Source organism: Glycine soja, chromosome 18 (genome assembly GCF_004193775.1).
Source record: "Glycine soja cultivar W05 chromosome 18, ASM419377v2, whole genome shotgun sequence".
Taxonomy (NCBI): Eukaryota; Viridiplantae; Streptophyta; class Magnoliopsida; order Fabales; family Fabaceae; genus Glycine; species Glycine soja.
The window spans coordinates 38,411,699-38,434,088 of NC_041019.1; the positions used below are offsets into that span (position 1 = coordinate 38,411,699).

The window sequence follows — 22,390 nt, forward strand, 5'->3', positions numbered from 1 at the left end:
CTATTATGATGAAACAACCTAAGGGATTTGAAATTGGAGGCAAGGAGGAATATGTTTGAAAGCTTAAAAGGTCCCTCTATGGCTTGAAATAGTCTCCTAGACAATGGAATAGAAGGTTTGATGAATTCATGACTCATACAGTTCCAAAGGAGTCAATATACAATTAATTTTAGTCAGTATGTGCATTGTGGAAGGAGTCAGTATGTACATACATATATGCATATGTGCTTAATTTTAGTCAGAGAAATAACAATAACAATGAAAATTTGTGGACTCTATCAGTACTAACTATTATTTTCAAAGTCCATTGTGGAAGGACAATGCTTATGTATCATAATGTAATTGGTTTGTCTTATAGATTGGCATATCAAAGTGGAATGGAAATATGGGGAACTGGGATCTTGTTCTAAGAGTTCATCCTCCGTTGGGCACCCTTCCTTCTCCATTCAGATAAATACTGGCATTGAGTTTTGATAGCATTCTAGAGTTAGGTATAATCAGTTCTATAATTTGCATGAAAGTGTACATATAGGTTTGTTTCCTTGACAGTACTAGCAAGAAATCCCAAAAAAAGAAAAAAGAAAAAACCCTCCTATTTTGGCAATGTATTAGTTTTGTCATATAGCTATTATTTTTCTTACATTAGTATTAATATTAATATTCTAATAGTAATTAATTGGGGAGGATCTTTCCTTTGTAAGTGAACTGCAACTTCTCAAGCAATTTTTCCTTGAAATGGGAAAATTAGATGTGAATTTTGGTATAAGACCCTTTGATCTGACTCAGTGTTGTTGTGATCATAGCTTCTAAATCAGACCTTAAAAAGAGCCACTCAATTCAATCATGATTTACAAAGACATAATAGAATCCAAAAATCTTTGAAAACAACTAGAATCTGTTTTGCAGAAACTATCTAAGATACTAAGGAAGTCAAAATACAACTTTTCCGCCACCTAGGCTGAAGTTGCTTGCCATACAATGAAATTATCAATAAGGGATTGTTGATTCAAAGAACTTCCCAATCAGCTGCCTCAACAACAATGGGTACTCAAAGACGAATTTGACCCATCAAGCAAGAAGAACAGAGTATAAACCAAGCACAACAACAGGAACAAGAACACAGTGCTATCCAAAATCATAATGTTACCTATCCAGGGAGCAGTAGGAGCTCCAACTAACTGAACAATCCATCGTAACACCAACTGCATGTTTTGTAGACCTAGGGCTGAAATACCATGAATAAGTTCAAAATACGAAATGGGAGTACATTAAAGAAGTCCATTCAAATGGTGTATTCAACCCCTAGCAATTCATAACCCATAGAACCCCATAAAGCTTTAAACTTACAGCCGATAAAGAGATCCTAAAAACAAACCTTCAACAGTCATGCTGAACCAAATGGCGGCACAGAACGTTGTTCCACAGACCGATTTTGGAAGAAAGGTATACGATAGACAGTGAGTGCTGGAGACGTGAGGTCAGTTTCGGGAAGGAATGATAGTTTGTGAATGTCTTAGCTACGTCGCGGCAACAGGGACGTTCTCTGACTGACTTGAAGCACGATTTCATTTAATTGACTTTGAAGTCCACGACAGTGTTAGTAGAAAACGTCGTGGATATATCATTTCTATGACAGTGATACTAAGAGTCGTCATTGTATGATCCATTTCAAGAAGGGTTTTGTTCCACCATCGTTGTTTACAAAATGATAATTACAAAAATGTCACTGTCTATTATTCTAAGACGGTTTCTAGCGACCGACGTAGTATGTGCGTCATAGAAGCCTCTTTTTCTAATAGTGGGTTATACTTTTAATCTCCAAAGTCTTCTATTGACCATTTTTCTCAACCACCAAAATTCCAAAACTCTTGCTAAGTTCTTGGTCACCTTGAAAAAACACAAATCTAAAATTATTTTATGGCACAGTTGTGCAGTTCATATAAGATCATAAACTTTAGTTTATTTGCATAGAACAAATGCTTCTTGATCAATGAATAACAAAAAATTCACAAAAGTGAAAGAACACATGATTTCTCTAATAAACAGATAATTCTATACTTTAAAATTATTCCCTTTGCATACATTTGGATGAAAACATGATTTTGATGATGCCAAAGAAGAATCAAACAAGGTTGTTTCAAAGGATAAGCATTGCTTCAAGATTAATACAAGGTTGCTTCAACAAACAAAGCCTTGCTTCAGGATTAACTCAAGATCAAGTCTTGCCTCAAATTAAAGTGTTTCCAAGACATCCAAGGCTCTAGTAATCGATTACCAGGCAGTGTAATCGATTACCAAAAGACAATTTTAAAAAAAAAAACTTTTAAAAAGGGTTATGAATTTGAATTTTGAACCTGTAATCGATTACCAGATGTTTGTAATAGATTACTAGTAATGAAACTCTAGAAATTCAAATTCAAAAGTCATGACCCTTCAAAATATAACTGTATAATCGATTAACAGAAACCTGTAAAAATTTAGAAAAAGCTTTTTGAAAAGACACATCTCTTCAAACCATTTTGAAAAGGCACGAAGGGCCTATATATGTGTGTGTCTGATTTCAAAAAGCAAGAAAGAGATATTCCAAGAGAACTTCATTGTAAAATGTTCTCTCAACAACTCTTGGACGAACACTTGCAAATTTATTGAGAGTTCATCCAGGAACTTTGAATTGTATTATCCACTCTAAAGGAGAGAAATCTTTTTGTTCTTCTCAGAAAGTCAATTGTAATCAAGAGACTGGTTGTCTCTTGAATTGTGAGTTTCCTTAACACAAGGGAAAGAGATTCCTTGGGTGTTCAGAAGTTGTAAAAAGAATTTTTATAAAGATAGTGGAAAATCTCAAGTGGGTTACTTGAGGACTGGACGTAAGCACAGGGCGTGGCCGAACCAGTATAAATCGAGTTTGCATAACTCTCTTTTCTTATCTCATTTGTGTTATTGCAATCAATTTTATCTTATGCATTTAAAAGAACATTATTAAATTGATTGCTTCTTCTTCTTCTTCTTCTTCTTCTTCTGCATTCTAAGTATATCATTTAAAAGGGGGGTTAAAGCTTGTTAGTGGGAAAATTGTGAAACTTAATTCACCTTCCTCTTAAGTTATTGAGACCACTTGTCCAACAAAGAGAAGCACCACATGAATTATTTTCTGATATCAACAGATCTTGCAGGTAATAAGATCAAAATAAATTTTTATTTTGTAAAAAAATCAATTGATTAAAGAGATATAAAGAAATTTAAAGAAGAGTTTTCAACCATTCTAACATTGTATCAATAAGCAAGATACAAAGGAGATGCATTTTGTATCAGTAACCAAACACATTAAATAGAGCAAAAATATTCCCTTTCAAATTCAATACCATATATCATTGCCCATCTTTTTAGATAAAACATCATCTGGTAAAAAGAGCAAATTGTTGAACCAATGCAAAGTAATGAATGCAGAAAAACAAATGGATGAAAAATTAATTATGAGCAAGATAAATTCTAAGAGACATTCAAAAAAAATTGGGAAAATGTAGAAGAAAGGATAAGAAACATTTTAACCGATTAATTTTTCAAAATCACAGTCTAAAGAGATTGAGATCATCATCAACATGCATATTCTTTCTAGTGATGTCGAACATTGATCTAGTTTTTTTTAGATGATGATAAGGAATGAGGAGTCCATCTTATTGTTTGGTGAAATCTATTGTGATGATCATAATACTTACAAAGATACTTCAACACTTAAGTAGGCAAGACTCTAAGAATAATGATGGGTCAGTGAGACATTTTTAAATAGTCAACAATATCTCTTTTATATAGCACAATAATTGCTTGGTAATAATTTTATTTTATTTTATTTCTTGAGATAGATCTCTAGATTACTTTAAATGATGTGCAAAGTTATATGAAAAGCACGAGATCTAAGATCGTTCATCAATGTCAAGATCTTTATGATAGTGGTGGCTTTATAAACTAAGATACTCATGATTGAGATAAGTATGTTAGCCCAAGATGAAGGTGTAGCAATTGATGAATTTGTATTTCACTTCTCGTACATAACAATATTTCTTCTTGTTACTAATTCAACATTTGCAACATTTTAGTTCCTTGTTTGAATATTCTTATGAATCTTGTGTTTTAAAAATAATTTTTATAATTATGAAACTAACGAATATCATGCAAGATTTGTCTCCAATAAAGTGAGGAGATGCACTGTAGAGGAAAGTGCAGTTATAACTTTTGATTAAAAAAATCAAGCATTGAGATTATGATAAAATACTTGTAGATGAGGAAATTTTGACGGATCAATCAGGTGGATGACGAATCACCAACATTCAATTCACTTTTTGACAATTAGTTTAAGGAAGAGACTTTATTCCTTAATTAAGTTCCTAACCTATATTAAAAATTACAAAACAATAGACAAGTTATGCTTATTGATCAATATTATGATTATTATTATGTTTGTTTTAACTCATGCTTATTTTTTTCTTTAAGTATTGATTGTAATATTATGTTTGTAACGATTAAAAGGGAAAAAGATCAATATTAAATTATATTTTGAGTAAATAATCATTTTCGTCCTTCAATGTGTCAGGTAGACTCTTTTATTAATAGTAACAAAAGTTAACAAATGGATAGATTTATCGCACTTTTTTCACTTTCGGAAACTAAAATTTAAATTTTCATCTTTTGGGAATGAATTTATCAGCGCTCTACACATTCATGAATGAAAATGACTATTTACCCATTTTCTTAGTATTGTTCAATTGTCCAATTCTATTAAATAAAAATAAATACATTTAAGATAAATTTGTAACATAAGTTAGATGCAATAATAATCAAGTTAAAGTTGTCATATTCTTTGATAGATGTATGTACTCTTTGCCAATTGGTAAAAAAAAATATTTTTTAATAAAAGAAGTAATTCTTGTTACAAGAAAACTGTAACTCCTCTAATCAATGTTGAAACTCACTTTCCCATATGGTAGACCCAAGTAGAAAAAATTGTAAAAAAAAAAAGATCATGTAGAAAAAAAAGTCAGAAAATGATTAGTTATTTAGTGGAGTAACAGGAAGATTTGCACTACACCATGCCACTTACTAACTTGTTTAAGAGTTCAAAAACAAATTGAATGCATACAAAACCAAACAATATAGACCTTACACCTTTTAAAATACTCTCCTGTACTCAGCATATGAATTTCTACCCACGTCGATTTACTAGCACTTCAAATACTCCATAGCTACATTTTACATTTTTTTTACTTTTAAGATTTTATACTAAATTCAAACGAGACTATCATCATGATAATTAGATAAATTACAATATTTTTATAATCAAATAAATATTATTTATGTGAGTACAACTTCTCACCAACCCACCATTTGTCTCTAAATTCATCAGCCCTTCTATAACATTGTATTATGTCTATAATGAATCCTGTCCTTTTTATACCCTCCAATATCTTAAGATTTATAGTATTTCATAATAATCTTAAACTAATTTTAAGTTATATTACAATCATTTCATATCATATAAGTTTTAAAATGTGTATTTCCGTATGTCATATACTTGCCTAGGTCTATCGGTGCTTTCTAGCTGTAATGCCACACACGACTCAAAGTCTCACACACTTCGTCTTCAAATATCTCTGCCATTCATTCATTCACACATTCAAACATAAACACCGTTCTCTCACTATTTTATAAAGCATTTCAATACATGAAAAATCTAGTTACAGCATCTCCCTTTCTTCATCCTCACCTCTTACTCACCTCTTACTACGGGAGTCTTTCATCCTTTTTATCTTTATTAGTGACCACCCCAAAACAGAAAGGTAATAGTCATGAGCATAACACATAAAGTCCAAAACTAAGGGTAATGGATGAATTCAAAACATAAATATGTTGGAAATAAATTAAAATAAAATGAAAGAAATAAATAAGAAGAAGATGCATAGTCTTAAATTAAATAACAAAATAATAGTAGCGAAATAATTTGATAAACACCACATAAATCAACAATGTAATATATATCATACAATAAGAACAATGAAAATAAATTAGGGGAAGAAAGATATAGTCTGAGTTGAAACGCGTAAACGCTATCCTTGGAGAGAAAACGCCTCACTACACTGGTAGGAAAATTTGATTGCGCTTCTCTCCCAAGATACGACAACCCGTTGGTTCCGATTGTGTGCAGCGAAAGGATCCCCGAACCTTCTAAACACCAATGCTCTTGCTCTAAAAAATAAGTTTTTATAGAAAAAGAAAGAGAAGATGTTTGGGAGAAAGGAACGAAGTTATCTGCTTGTGTTGTTCTTTTCTAGAAAAGAAAAAAGAGATATATATAGGCACAGATCACCTTGTGTAGCAAACAAAAACATGATCGTTGCAAATATGACTATTGAAAACCAACCTATAGTTGTTGAAACAAACGTAATAAACTAGTTGACTCATTAAAACAAAATCTTAAGAAAATTTAAAATAAATAGTTTATTTTATAAAATAGAATTAATATAATTAATATATATTTATAAATTTTAAATTAAAACACAAATATTTACCAACATTCCCCCACATAATTTAAAATTTTAAAATATATTTTCTAAAAGATAATTTGTATAGAAACATAAGAGAAAGAGCATGCGATATTGTATTTCAGTATAACGAACCTTCCGAGTTTGAACATTATACCTAGTGTTTATGAACTTCCACCCGAGAAAAATGTAGTGACGTAATTGTTTTGAACTACACATTCTTTAACCGGATTTTAGTAGACAACCCCTACAATATTGACGTTCAATTAGGTTCTAATCAGTGGTAGCACGTTACATGACTCTATGCTTGTATCTTGTTTTGTGAGTGTCACTTAGAGATTAACCCATATCTCACAGTGGTGGCCCCACCACCACACTCACTAGGTGAATCCTCAAAGAGTGGTTTGTGACCCCCACCCCTACAATAATTGTCATCGGATTCATTAAGAGGTTTTTTTTTATACCAAAAAATACACCTATATAAATACCTCAACCTTAATATTGCCACAATTTATAATACACCTCGTCATAGGAATGAGAAACAAAACAACTCCGCCAAATTTTATTTTGGTGTACTTTAGTCAACAAACAATTTTGTTGCTACCCGTTGAACTCCATTCATGGGATCACCAATCACACGGAGACAGGTGTCCATTGTTGTAACTAAATAATGGGCTTTAGTCTCATTCCTCTCGATGACTCAAGTACTTGTTGATGCGTCAACCCTTTTGTAAGCAGATCCGTAATATTATTTTCTGACCTGACAAAGTCAAGAGAAATGACACCATGATAAATCAAATTTCTTATAGACTTATGTCTCACTCTTAAGTGTCTTCTTTTTTCATTAAAACTTTGCTAGTCACTTTAGATATAGCAATTTGACTATCACAATGCAATGGAATTGGAGGTATACGCTTATTCAACAATGACAAATCGCATAATACATTTTTAAGAAATTCAGTCTCACTAGTAGAAGTATTTAAAGCAATAATTTTTGCTTTCATGTGAAATAATAATTTGTCTAGTAGATTTTCATGATACTACACAACCAGCTAAAGCAAAGACATAACTGCATGTGCAATATCAGACAGGCCTAGAGAAGTTTGTCAAATGCAACAAAGAATCGATACTTTGAGAATATTTATGTGAAGAAATTCCTTTACTCGAATTTTTCTTTAACTTGATGGATGAGTCATAAGGAGTAAAAGCATGTTTCGCATCAAAATAATTAAACTTCTTCAATAGCTTTTCAACATAATAAGATTGGATAAAAGTCATGCCATCATTTTTCTTTATAAGCTTAATTCCCAAAATCACATCTACTTGACCAAGGTCTTTTATGTCAAAGTTTCTAAACAATAAGGACTTCACATCATTTATGAAATGCATATTACTACCAAATATCAATATGTTATCCAGATACAAACATAAAATGACACATCCATTATCATCAAATTGTTTCACATATACACATTTATCACTATCATTAATTTGAAAATCATACAAAAGAATAACTTAATCAAACTTTTGTGTCATTGCTTTGGAGCTTGTTTCAAACCATATAAAGATTTAACGATTTATTTTTTAAGGAAACAGATTTTCAAAGAAAATGACATCTTTAGATTGCATAATAGTAACATTAGAAATTTTAGTCACTTCTGAATTAACAACTAAGAATCTATAAGAAGTATTATGTAAAAAATTTCCAACAAAATACAATTAAGATTTTTTTTTCAATTTTCCTTTTCTTATTAATAGGGATATTAACCTTTAATAGACACCCCCACACTTTAAGGTATTTCATATTTGGTTCTCTTTTTCTCCATAGCTCATAAAGATGTTTTTTAAATTTTTTTTATAAGGTACTCTATTAAGAATACCACATGCAGAATGTAAAGCTTCACCAAAGTGTTTATTTTATTGTTTTTGTGTGTTATATTTTCACATGCTTATCTTTTATCAATGAGTTATATATAAAGAGACAATAAGTCAACATGTAGCAACAAAATATTTGTAGTAATAATAATAATGTTAAACAATAGAAATTAAAAAACGAAACAACAAACGTCGTGATTTTAAAGACTTGTGTTCATAGGATCATTTGACCAAGTAAAAGATAACTTTATAAGGCAAGAATGAAAGTAGTGAGATGTTTTTAGTTTTTCACATAAACTAATTCTAAAAGCATTTTACCTTAAACAAAAATACAATTGACAAAGAAAATATTTTTCAACAATCTCATACTAATTTAAAATTTCAGGAAATAAAATAATATAATAAAAACATTTTTAATGAAACATAATGCATTGCATTTTCACCCGTAATTTTTTTCTTGGCTAATCAGAAAATGACAAAATCATATTCATGATAAACATTTTGATAAGATAGAATGCTACAGCAGAAAAGACTATGCAAGAAGAAAGTGAAATAACTTTTCTCTCTATGATTGTTGGGAACAAATTAAAATAAAATGAAAGAAATAAATAAGAAGAAGATGCATAGTCTTGAATTAAATAACAAAATAACAGTAGCGAAATAATTTGATTGACACCACATAAATCAACAATGCAATATATATCATACAATAAGAACAATGAAAATAAATTAGGGGAAGAAAAATATAGTCTGGGTTGAAGCGCGTAAATGTTATCCTTAAAGGGAAAACGCCTCACTGCCCTCATAGAAAAATTCGATTGTGCTCCTCTCCCAAGATACGACAACTCATTGGTTTCGATCGTGTGCAGCGAAGAGATCCCCGAACCTTCTGAACACCAATGCTCTTACTCTAAAAAATAAGTTTTTATAGGAAAAGAAAGAGAAGATATTTGGGAGAAAGGAACGAAGTTATCTACTTGTGTTGTTCTTTTTTAAAAAAGAAAATAGAGATATATATAGGCATGGATCACCTTGTGCAACAAACAAAAATATAAAACAAGCGTAACAAACTAGTTGACTCATTAAAACAAAATCTTAAGAAAATCTAAAATAAATAGTTTATTTTATAAAATAGAATTAATATATATTTATAAATTTTAAATTAAAACACAAATATCTAGCAACACAAGGTAATAGTCATGAGCATAACACATAAAATCCAGAACTAAGGGTAATGGATGAATTCAAAACACAAATACACTATCATGGAGAATGTTGGCGTGAATTTCTACTTTCATTACCCATTTTTACCTTTTGCTTAAGCCGATTAATAAGTGTCTAGAGAACTGTCCCCTTGATCCACCCTAAAACAATTTAAAAAGGTCGTCATCGCTGTCATGCCCTTCCCCTGCTTTCTTGTGAAGTTTTTTTTTTTTATCCACAAAAAATTATCTTTGATTTCCACAAATAATAAAAAAAAGAGGAAAAAAAAAACACTTCACAAGAAAGCTTGAGAAGCAGTTCATAAATTCTTGGACTGCATAACCTTATTGACAATACAAGCAAGATGCACACTGCATATAACAACAGTCCTCTAGTCAAAAAAGCAAATTAAGGACAATACCTATCCCTAGCCATATGAATATTCACTAATTTACTAACAATTCTATAAACAAAAATTCATTATTTAGTTGTATTGTAGGGAGCCGTACGAACACAAACTCCCACTGTCTAAAAATATGACATAGGATCTCCTTCTAGAGGAAGGAGACCTTAGACCAGCACCCTTCCAAGTGCAATGAAGGTCACCTGTCTAGGTCACGGACCTTCTTGTTAGCCCATTGGCCCGGTCCAGGTATGTATGCTTCAATGCTGCTAATCAGGCTTGTTTTGTATACTTGCTTCTATAAACATCTCTCAGCTTCTTTCCATGTGGGACTCATCTACATATACTTTTAACATATACATACTCAGCAGCCGCGTTCATCATGGGACTCAGCTGCTACACATCACTTTACAATGAAACATATCTTTTCAAATTGGGTAAACTTCATTCCAGGCTTAGATTAGTTGAATTTCAAAACAAAAATTTGCAGCATAAAGCTCTCCAATTATTTTAAATGTAAGCTTTTCAGATAAAATATATAATCTAGTCTCTTACACGTGAATCTGAACTGATGCATATATAAATCATAGACACAAACATATAACAGTTTGAAACAACATACTGCACCTAACTGTTATCTATGTCTCATATTTGTATGTATACTTGTTTAGCTAACAAATGCATTATATGCATTTTTTGACCTGAGAAGCAATGGGTGCAGATAGCAGCAGAACCAACAATATTACTCCGAAGTCCTAACAAGTGTGCTTAATGTTTATGCACAAAATGGAATGGCCAGATGCACCCCAGGGCACAGTTATCATGTTGAAATTCAACAAATCCTTTCCTAATTCTTGAGAAGTATCTGTCCTGCCAATAACCCTTCAATATATTCATCCAAACAATAAAAGGAGGGGGTAAAAACAAAAACTAGATGGAGCAATTGTAAAACGATGATCTAAGAAGAAAATTGTGTACAAACTAAAAATGAACTGTAAGACTTATAAACTTAAGCAGAGAGCACTCTTGGTCAATGTTGCATTCTCAAAAAGGACCAAACAAGTACTTTTTTTCCAAAATAAAGATTTAGCAACAAAACTAGGGATGGTCCTAATGAAGTCTCACCCCCAAAACTTTGTTTATCAATGCATCTCAGTCATTCCTCAACTCTTGTGTCCCAGTGTTTGAGCCTGAAGGTTTTGGTTGTCTTCTAAGAGTCTATCATATTCAAGCAGTAGATCTGCAGCTTGCTTTTGGAGGGAAGCAACATGTGCTTCGGCGGTCTCAACTTTCTTATCCTTCTCTTCAGATTCCAATTTTATCTTTTCCAAACTTTTGGACAGATGTGAAAGTTCTTCCTTTAGCTGTTTAATCTCCTTGGATGCTTTCTCATCCTTTTCTTTAAGTTGGACAGTTTCTTTTTTAAGGTTTTCCAATTCTTCTTTTGAAGCTCCCGCATTACTCCTTAAATTAATAAGCTTTTGAAGATAATGGTGGGTACGATCAATTAGGAATCCAAGGAATAATGTAAAACCTGCAAGACCATATTAATTCATGTAAGACAAGATAATCTAGTTTAAGATGTATGCTTATTCTAAGGGCCTGTTTGGTCTCAGGAAATGTTTTTATCTCATTTTCTGTTTTCACAAATAACTACAAGTGTCACTTTATTTTCACTTTATTTCCTGTTTTTTGTAATTAATTACTAATGAAAACAAAATCATTTCCTTAAACTAAACAGGCCCTAAGAAACATACAAGAAAATTGGTGTCCAGTGTCCTCACAGCATCAAACTGAACAAGGCCTAGAAATAAAAGTATAAGATTGTACAGGCATCAAGCTTATTATAAACTCAAGTACAGAATAAACTTGAACAATAGAATACATATGCCAACGTGGCAATTGGGAAACTAAAACACCATATCTCTACCAAAAAATAAGTACATAAAACATCATAACAGCAGATGCAGATACTTCCAATACTTATCCTATAATATTTGGTCTATACTTCAAATTCTACAAGTGTCAGAACCTTAGTTATGAAAGTCAATGGAGGAAAACCCACCTAATAGTATATACTTTATCCATATTTTAAGAAGTGTAACACAAGACCGAAAAAATCCCTGATCAGAACTTCTGAAATTTCTACAAACAACTCTAACTAAAAACACAGTACAAAAACCAATAGAATAAAACCCATATAATAGTATTTACCATGCATTTGGCACACATTAAGAAGCATTAATTGGTATTATTACATCATCCTAATTATGTTTTGACCTGCATGGGTATTTCTCCAACCCGATGATCGTGAAGCATGAGACGAATAATACCAGTAAATGATGTTTTATATTACCATTCAACCAAAAGCCCATATCAGCTTATTCAATTTTATACACTGCTTAATCAGCTGTTTTCAATACTGCCACCAAAAGTCAAAATCATGGTCTTTAATGTAACATTGCAGTTTTACAATTTTCTGAAGGCTGGGCAATCCTGATTTCATGTTGCAGCTCATTTTGTGGGAACTTTGGAATCAAATGAACTTACATGTAAGATCACTTAAAACACCCGATCTTAACGTGCTTCATGAAACCCTTTTTTTCATTAAAAAAAGTCTACCCTCTAGTTTTTTTTAACCCATCAAATGTAAATTCTAAGGCAGCACAATCTGCCTCATTTGTCTTCATTTTCTGCCTCTTTTTCATTTCATCTTTTCTCTCCAAAAATTCTGGTCTACGGGTTTGTCTTCATTGTCTCACTCTCTTCGTTTTGTCTTGTTTGGTTCTGAGTTCATCTAGGTTCCTCTCTGACTGGCCGCTTCTTCAAAAGTTCTGTTCTGGACTTGGGTTCGTGTTCTTCTGTTCAGAGTTCACCAGCACAAATGTGACATGGACACTCCAACACCTAATGTCCAAAGTATAGCACACACCAAGACCCCCCCCACATTGCATATTCACCTTTTTTCCATGATAATGAGACCCTCGTAAGTTGCCTTTTCTAAGATGAATGCTTTCTTTTAGTACCAAAGTATGGCCACCTATATGGAGGTGTTGGCTCAACTAAAGCCAACAAAAAATAATTTTTTAAATGTACACCTATTAATTAAGGGTTAAATTTCATCGTAATTAAAACCAATAGCCCAAGAACAACCACCTCCACAAATGTCTACCAGAATAGGCGGTGATTCATGAAGATGGGCTACAGGCTTTGATACCTTGTTAGCTTTAATCTTAAAACAAATTGACATTAAGTGAAGTTGTCCAACAAATATATAAGCTACACTCCAAGAATTGAGGCAGGCGATGTGGGACTTCCCAACGATAATGGTGCCCAACATGTGTTGGACAGGTGTTGGGAAAGTGTCGATGTTGGACACATGTCTGAAATTCCAACACTTCGAACAAGAGAAATGCCAATGCTTTGTACGCTCTGGTTCATAGTGAACTCACTATTCTGTTCTGATCTGTTCACCGTGCTACTGCTGCAGACTGGTTGGAAATGTCTTCCAGTGGGAAATATTTGACAACTTCATATATACACGATTTTGTTCTTTGTTCTTTTTGTTTACAACTATCATTTTTCCAATCTTATGTTTTTATATTTGGAATTGTTAGGTTGTGATTTATGAGTTTTATGCATTTTCAATTTAAGTTTACTTTTATTAGTGATTTTAAGGTTATTTGCGGTATATGTTACTTTTATGCATATATTTTTTTAATATAATTTTGCATTTTAGGTAAGATCATATGATCCATGCTATAATCCTATGATTTACGATATTTCATCCCCCTACTAATCTTGAGTAGGATCTAAATTCTGCTACATTGACTTTCGCATTATGCTTGCTATTACTATCCTTGGGGGGAAATTAATTTATTTCTTAAAACATAGCAACACTATATAGTGTATAGTATGTACATATATTGAAATCACGATTCCCACATTTTAAGAAGTCTAAATTGACATATGGGAGTAGGTCAAATATCAGTTGGGTCTGAGACATGGAAATTCCCACATAGAGGCTCTCCTATTAATAATCTACCTTTTAGGAATTAGCTATCCTCTACATCAAGTGGTGTCAAAACCCAGTTTATCCACCCTGTGGAGTCAGGACTGGGTTCACTGCACTTTACAAATTGGCAGGATTGATGTAGTAGTTGAGTCCCATATCGGTTTAATGTTGAGGAACTCCCATTTACATAGGACCTCCTCGCCCCTAACAACATTACTCTTAAGAATGGGCTCTCATCTACTGAAGTTCTATGTGATATTAATATTCAGTACTCGTTTTATGTGCACCACAAAGTTATCAGGGAAGAAAGATCAATAAACAAATAAATTAAAGAATAAATCCAAAATCCGTGAGTTACGATTAATTTATACAAACATGTGTGTGATGTTACAGAAGTGATTTTAATCAGAATCAACTAAATATTCAATCACAAAATCTGGCAGATTTAAAATTACGAACTATTACTTCTATACATGTATAATGCATATGTGTAAGGTCCGGATCAGAATTTAGGAACAAAAAAGGTACTTTATATCGAAAAATGAAGAACATGAGAGCTAATCCATTTATAATGAGAATTCTCGAGCCCACAACCATCCTCTTCTAACACCCCCCCCCCCCCCCCCCCTCCTCCAATTTTATTCTCCTATTACAAATCTACAATTCCCTACTCCTGTGTATGGAACACCATGACTCATGAGCACCAAATAAGACACGGTTAAATTCAGGAAGAATAAGAATCAGAACTATGCGGAGTAATAATGAGACAAAAAGAATTTTTATATGTCAATTTTCTAATAGCAACTTAATAATGACCAATATTCCTTCAGTTTCTTTGTAAATTGAAGAGATTATAAATATATATTTTCTAAAACAAGTTCAATGACAGAGCTCAAATCAAACAGTTATACAGAGATATTAATAAATCAACCATATTTGGTGAACCTGACACAACAATTTAGAGAAAAATACCACAACCACAAAAACCATACGCAGAAGAATGTTCTTCTACTATCCATACACACACATTCATTGCATGAGAAAAACTATTAAAAGAAAACCATGGACCTGCAACACCCTGGCACATTATTTTGTTATCTGTCATGAAAGGTTTTAAATTACCAGCCAACCACATAACCAGATGTGGTCACGGTATCACCACATCAACCTACAACAGCTGCAACGCAACTACAGGCACAAGACAACCAGAATTTAAAACATTGCTTTTAGGAACTAGCATGTGCATCAACACTAATCCTTGTAGTTTAGAACTGACATAAATGGCAAGCAGTGAAGCAAAATAATAAACAGGGATGCAAATGACACAGATGAAAGGAGTATGAACACACCCATCAGTGAAGCCTCGAGCAAATGAGTTCTCCACAGAACTTGATCCATGGGCGACATAGTACCAAGTTTAGCACCTTTGTTCTGGATCTTGACAATGCTCATGAGACTTGAAAGGAGAATCACCGACATGGTACCAGCAATGGTTTTCACTGTAGCTGGACCCTTCCCCATCTTCAACTGATCCAGGCTCTTTATCACAAGATCTCTCAAAGGTCCTATCTTAACCAACAAAAGAAATGCCAGAACCCCCTCGACAAAAATCACCATGAACAACAACTGAATCATCCTTTTGCGTTCTCCAAAAAACAAAAATCCTCACTTTTGCCAAATGGGGTGCTATCACTTAAGGTTTGAAAATCAAAATCTACCCCACAAGGTAGTTCATGCCTCAAAATGAAAAAAAAAAAAAAAAAAAAAAAAACACACACACACTCACACGCACAACGCAGCTACCTTTGCACTTAATAAAAAGAAGAACCCTCCTCAAGTCAAACAAACACAGACCCTTTTGCCACTTTGCTGAAACTAATAGAAGCACGCAATGACCCACATGAATGTGCTAACGAAAAACCAATATGCATCATCAAAGCTTTAGTCTTTACATGCATTGATTTCAAGGGAAAGGCTCAAAATTCCACCATCGCTGGTTGAGGCAGAGAAGAGATGGCTGAAGTAGAAAGAGACAAAGTTAGGTAAAGGAAAGGTCTTTAAACCCTTTTGAGAGAAAAAAACTTTTCGCGTAGAGGGTTTGTGTTGTGTGTGTAAGTGTAGGCTCAAAAAAAGAGTTTCGTATTCCAAGGATCCATTCGATAAAATGAGAAGAAATAGAAAAAAAAAAAAAGTGAATTGATATAAAAAATTTAAATTAAAATAAAATATAAAAGTGATGTAAATCTCATATTATTAAGAATGTATTCGTTCGTAAGAAAGAAAATGAAATAAATAAATTGTAAAATAATATGAAATCAGAGTATCATGGGACCCAGAGTCTCAGTCAAGCATGTCAACAGTACCGCCTATGTGAACGCGATGTCTTCTGTTTGTGTCTTCAGTCAATTTTTCTTTTCTAGTAAAATGCAAAAATCACTTCGTTTACGAGTCAAGATCTCCACATTTCCGAACGACTAGTAAACAAAACAAATCGTAATTAATACCTTACTTCAGTAAACCACCTTAAAGAGATATTTGAAATTAAGGAAATTTTAAATAATATTTTAAAAGTTTAATATGTGTGAACTACTGTATTAGTTTAAAATTTTAAAAAATTATATGTAATTTTTGTGTTACCTAAAAATTGAATTCAAGTCCTAAGATGTTTAAAAAAAAATTACTTATGTTATTAAATCATCTGAGGTAGACTTTCTTGATAAATAATATATTTTAAATGTTAATATTAGCCTATGTTAAACTAAAATGACAATAAATAAATAAAAATAGAAATTTAAATGAAATAATTTAAACTTGCATTTAGAAATTTATGTACGCACTTGTTTTAGATTTATTCAATGAGATTATCTCATTCTCGTTAAACTTGCATTTTGGACGTTGCTAGCTAAACTTGCTTTTCTTGCAATTTGGCCTAATGTTATTTCAAATTATGTCTGGGTACCGATTTTCAACTTAAAATTTGATTCTTGAATATTCAACTTAATTTTATTTCAGATTTGTAAATTAATTCGACTGGTTAGTTACCATTATTATAGCACCTTTTAATACTCTGTTGGTTATTTATCCATTACACCAAAAATATATGTATATCTTATCTTAGCTCTCAAATCCTAAATTTATGCTATAAAAGATCATGACATGTGATGATAAGATTTTTAAATATTTTACGTATTTATAACATTTTTTCGGATTTGAAGTAATTATCATGTTTGTTTAATTAAATGACATGGTTATTTAGAGAAGTAAATATTTAATTTGTATTTTTAAATTAGTTATTCATCCATTAGATAAAAATATATCTCTATCTTCACTCTCAATTCCTTAACTATTGCATTATAAGTTTTTACTTTAACAATGACTCGTGTTGTACTCTGATAAATAAACTAATCGTAAGTACAATTTATTACAGGAGCAAAGAGCCTCCAACACTAATGACGACTCATACTGATATTAAAATGGTCTCGGAATCTTCAAAATAAAATTGTCTCAATATCTTCAAAATTAAAATTGTCGCAACATCTTAAAATTGAAATTGTCCCGGAATCTTCAAAATTGAAATCGATTCAGTAACATCAAAATTGAAATCAACATTGACACAAATAGTCAGATTAAATCGACTAGATATCTTCATAACTGAAATCATCAAAATTCGTCGGTCCAAATCTATCTTAGAATACGAAATCGGTTCAAGAGTGGTTAACGTAGATTTTTCATCATCAAATTTGAATATGATGAGCCTACGAAATTAGTTATGAATTCCATTTTTAAATGAAGTTGTAGTGAGCAACATCCCATAGGTAGGTAAGACTGTGTGTTTTCTGGTGGAGGTCATGTACTTTGCAATTAGATAGGTCAAGTCGAGCTTCTTCTGTTTTTCCATCACCAGAAAGTACAAAACCAAAAGATTTTGATCTGTTACTTTTACAACAGTCCCTCCTCCTCTGGGCATAATGACAAGGCAACACGTTATAAATAAATCTAACCATAGGAGGAAGATCTTTGGACTTAACATCCACATTGTTCTTCCCAATGAAGTGAGTTACAACATCTTTTCGAGAGGTTCCAACCAACTCAAAAGAGTTGTTATGAAACAGCTGTAATCCTTCATTGGGAAGATTCAGATACACTGCCAATCCTTCAAGGTTTACTAACACATCAGTGGTAAGAAATTGCCCCTTAAGGGGTCATGCATCATTCTCACCCTTGGCTTGATATGATGAGGCATAGACAACTCTCACAAGCCTTGGATACATTGGTTCTCGAATGTTGAACAAACTCATCCTCTCTTCATTGATAATGAGACTCTTAACTGGTCATCCTTCATCTTCAACCTCATTGAGGTTGTAGTATTTGCCACCCATTACACCTATGTTCTTCCATTCTTGAAAAGCAACCCACATGCTCTTCTTCTTAAGATATCTCCATTTTTTGCATCAAAATCTACTTCTTCCTCTTGTTCTTCATTCCCTTTTACATATGTCTTCTCTTCTTTCCTCTTGATTTTCTACTCCATACTTCTTCTATTAGGAATAAACTTCCTTCTGCTCCTAGACACACCAACCTCTTCTTTAGCAGCCAATGATCCTTCAGTAGAAGACACTCTTGGTTGAGATTCTTGAAGGAATAGTAGGAGAATCACACAAATAGGCTAAGGGTTTAGAATAAATGCATCATCTATAGGTGTTCTATAAGAAGATTCTTGGGAGGAAGATGAGGTAGTTGATATGCTTGAGAGTTTAGGTGATGGAACATGAGGCTTTTCACTATTATGAGATGAATTTGAGGAGCTTGTGTTTGTGAATTTTCTCGTTGTTGATCTAATTCTCATGAACTAATTGAGATGAAGATTTGGAAATGTTGTGGCTAATAAGATTATTTGTTTATGATGTATAAGAGATATATATAAAATAGTCATTAGGGATAGAAGAAGATATGAATCTCGAGAAGATATTAGAGAGAGAGAGAGACAGAGACAGAGAGAGAACATACAAGGTTTTAAACGGTAAAAATTTACTGTTGGATTTCCCCTGCAGTTACTTTTTGGTCCACTTTTTCTTTGTACAAATATGTTTAAGGGAAATCCGGTATGCCGAAAAACGCACCAGATCGTCAAGTATTTAAAATTAAAACGGATGAATCAGAGTATCGAACTCAGGGAACTAGTCTAAGACAGGGTTAAATTCATAAACAAAGCATTGTTGAAAGAAACATTGATAATTGATGGTTTAAAATAGAATTAAAATAAGTCTAGGTTAAAAACAATAAAAATGCAAGTAAGTAAAATTGACATCAGTAGGTAGAAGTGTTGGGTCTTTCTAACAGACCACTTGAATCAATCCAAGCTTCGCCCTCAGATCCCTCTTGTTGGACTAGGCTTAATTTAGACAGCCCTCCTAGGTTTAGACTAACTTAAACTAAGCTTCATCCTCAAATCTCTCTTGTTGGACTAGACTTAGCTTAAATAGCTTACGAAAGTTTAGACTAATTTAGCCTAAGCTTTGTCCTCAGATCCCTCTTGTTGGACTAGACTTAGACCAAACAGCATTATTGTAACAACATACTTAAAACCAAAACTTAATTCGCAGATCCCTCTTGTAAGACTAAGTTTCAATTCTGCTTCATTCAAGTTCTAAGGCAACAATACATTTTTCAATGTTAAAATCACCTAACTAGGCACACAAATGGATGATCAGACCAAGAGCATACAGAATTTAAGTACTGAAAGAAGCATTGAACACAAGAAACACAATCAATTAGATATGAAAATAATTACATCAGTTGTTCAGTAGAAATCCCCAACAAGGGTGTTTAGCCAGCTATTACAGAAGAAACCCTAACAATAATAAGCTTACAAAACCTAGGTATCTCTGCAAAAGTTGCTCCTCTTGCTGCCTCCAGAGCTCTTTTCCCGAAATAGGCACTGTGGTGTGTTGTGGAATTTTTTGCCCTGGGCATTGTATCCTAATTTGCACAAAACATGCTTTAAATAGGCTCTGAATTCCCGATGTTGCGCTTAGTGTCAGTCGTGCGCTAAGCCTGGCTGAAGACAACTGCTGCGCTTAGCGCACTGATCTCGCACTTAGCGCGCGGCCTTGATGATGATGCCCTACCAGATTCTTCTGTCGCGCTAAGCGCGCTGAAGCTGTGCTTAGCAGTGGATGCGCGCTTAGTCCACTGATGAGCTAAGCTCAACTGTCACTTTTAGCACTTCATGACTTAGCCTCATTTTCACCTGAAATTGCACGTATTTCATCATTAAATCCAATGGACATATTCTAGAGACAGCTTTAGCCATAAAACAAGATTTATTTACAAAAATCACTACAAAATAACCATAAATTGGGGAACTATACAAGTTTTGGAAAATGTTTTTTATTCAAAAGTTAGTCGTATAAGACGACTAACATTTACTCATACATTTTTTACCATTTTGAGTTTTTGACCTGAAATGAGAGAAATATGATAACTTTTTTATCTTATTAAAAGTTAGCTCTTGGAGAAAATGCAAGTTTTCTAAAGAGGGTTGTTTTAACAAGTACTATAGAGAAAAATACTTTTTCAGGCTTAATGGTCAAAACTCGGGTTACCATTCTCTATGACGACTAAGAGAGTGAGATAGACGCGTTAATAAGATTTCTTCTAACTTTAGAAGTATCTTTTGTGCTTCTGATGGTTTTGTTTCTTCAAAACCTATATAAAAGGTTTATGCTTATCTTATGATATTTCTAGTTGGTCTCTTGGACGTTAGAAGCTTTATTTTGCTTTTGATATAGACATGGGCTAGACTTCCAACTCAAAGTTCAATTTTTTTTCCTTCTTGGAAGATTTTTGTGGTCATCTGAGTTTGCCTTTTTGTCCATATGGATAAGAACTTATCTGGTTTTGTCCTTTATCAAGGGCTTGCTTCCTCTTAACAGAATATAGGTTCCTTTTGAAGGCTTTTCCTTATCCTTTCAAACCTTAATCTGAAAGAGTGTCTCACCTTTTCAATCCCTCTACCATTAGATTGATAGTTGTCACTCTGGTGACAACCTCTCTTCATTCTTTTGCTTCAACTAAAGAGGGGAAACTTCCCTCTCTTCTTATTTAGTTGTCTTCCTTTTGAATCAGCCTTTTCATCCTTTTCTCCATAGTAGGATGTTGCAAAAGAAGAAGGATTCTTAGGTACCCTTTCAACATAGGGATCTTTAACAAGTTCTTTCTTTGGAACTATGTTCCTAGAGTAACATTTGATGGCTCTATAGTCCTCCTTGTTACAATAGGTATGTTTTTCAGCCTTTCTTCTAGGAGGTTTTAAAATACAAAAAATATAAGAGTGTTGATTCTTAGGTAAAATGCATTTTTGACTGATAATGTAATAGACTGTGAAAACATTATCAAATGCACACCTTAGATTCTTATGTTTACTACTACTAGGAAGTTCAAAAGCACTAACTTTATATTCTGAAGCTTTTGATCTTTTAGCCATAAGGTAGAAATTAGCCTGCATCTCTTCATTTGATGACTCCTTATTATCATCCCAAGTAAGGTTGGCAAAATGGACCTGGCCCGATTGGTCGGCCCACAATTAGGGCCAAATTGGGCTTAAAAAAAGTAGTCCAAATAGAAACGAGCCTATTTGGCCTAACCTGTATAACCCAATGAGCCAAATGGACTTAGGTCGAGTTGGCTTGGTTAATATATAATAAATATTAAATAAAATAGGCTAAAATGTAATTTTCATCCCCTTATTTTCCCAAATCCACGATTTTAGTCCCCCATTTTTTAATTGAAACATTTCATTACCCATTTTCAAAAAGTTCGTGATTTTAGTCTCCTATCTTTTAATTGAAACGTTTCATCCTCCACTTTTGAAAAACTCATAACTTTATTCCCTTGGCCAATTTTAGATGTTGATCTATGTACTATGTAAATGTTGATGGACACGTGTTTGTTCATTATCCACATGACAAATAATTTTTCTAAAAATTATTTAATTTCTAACAAGTTTAACTATTTAAAAAAAGAATTAAAAAATACACAGTCAAGTCTGAAATTGAACAAGGGGATTAAAATTACAGATTTTTTAAAAGTGGAGAATAAAATATCTTAATTAAAAAAAATAGGGAACAAAAATCATGAATTTTTTTAAAGTGGGGGACAAAATGACTCATTTAAAAAATAAAGGGACTAAAATCGCGGATTTGAAAAAATAGGGGAACTAAAATTGCAAGGTTGGGTTGGCCCGTTTTCACTTTTTGGCCCGATGGACCAAGTCGGGCTAGGCTGACTCGTCCATTTTGCCAACCCTAATTCCTAGATGCCATCATAGCCTTCTTCTTTCCTTGACTCCTTTTTGAGCTG

At 32.9% G+C, this 22,390-nt stretch overlaps 1 protein-coding gene and 1 non-coding gene across 2 annotated transcripts; both read right to left on the reverse strand.

Annotated features, from left to right (window-relative positions):
- Positions 1–10,107: 10,107 nt before the first annotated feature.
- Positions 10,108–10,271, reverse strand: LOC114397779. The gene has a single exon (XR_003663404.1). It is a non-coding gene; the product is annotated as a U1 spliceosomal RNA (small nuclear RNA).
- A 301-nt stretch (positions 10,272–10,572) lies between these two features.
- On the reverse strand, positions 10,573–16,152 carry LOC114394858. Its single transcript, XM_028356526.1, has 2 exons — positions 15,379–16,152; positions 10,573–11,548 (listed from the first exon to the last, which is right to left on the reverse strand). Exons 1-2 carry the CDS (start codon positions 15,662–15,664, stop codon positions 11,178–11,180), a joined length of 657 nt encoding a protein of 218 aa, XP_028212327.1. The 5' UTR covers positions 15,665–16,152; the 3' UTR covers positions 10,573–11,177.
- Positions 16,153–22,390: the final 6,238 nt, after the last annotated feature.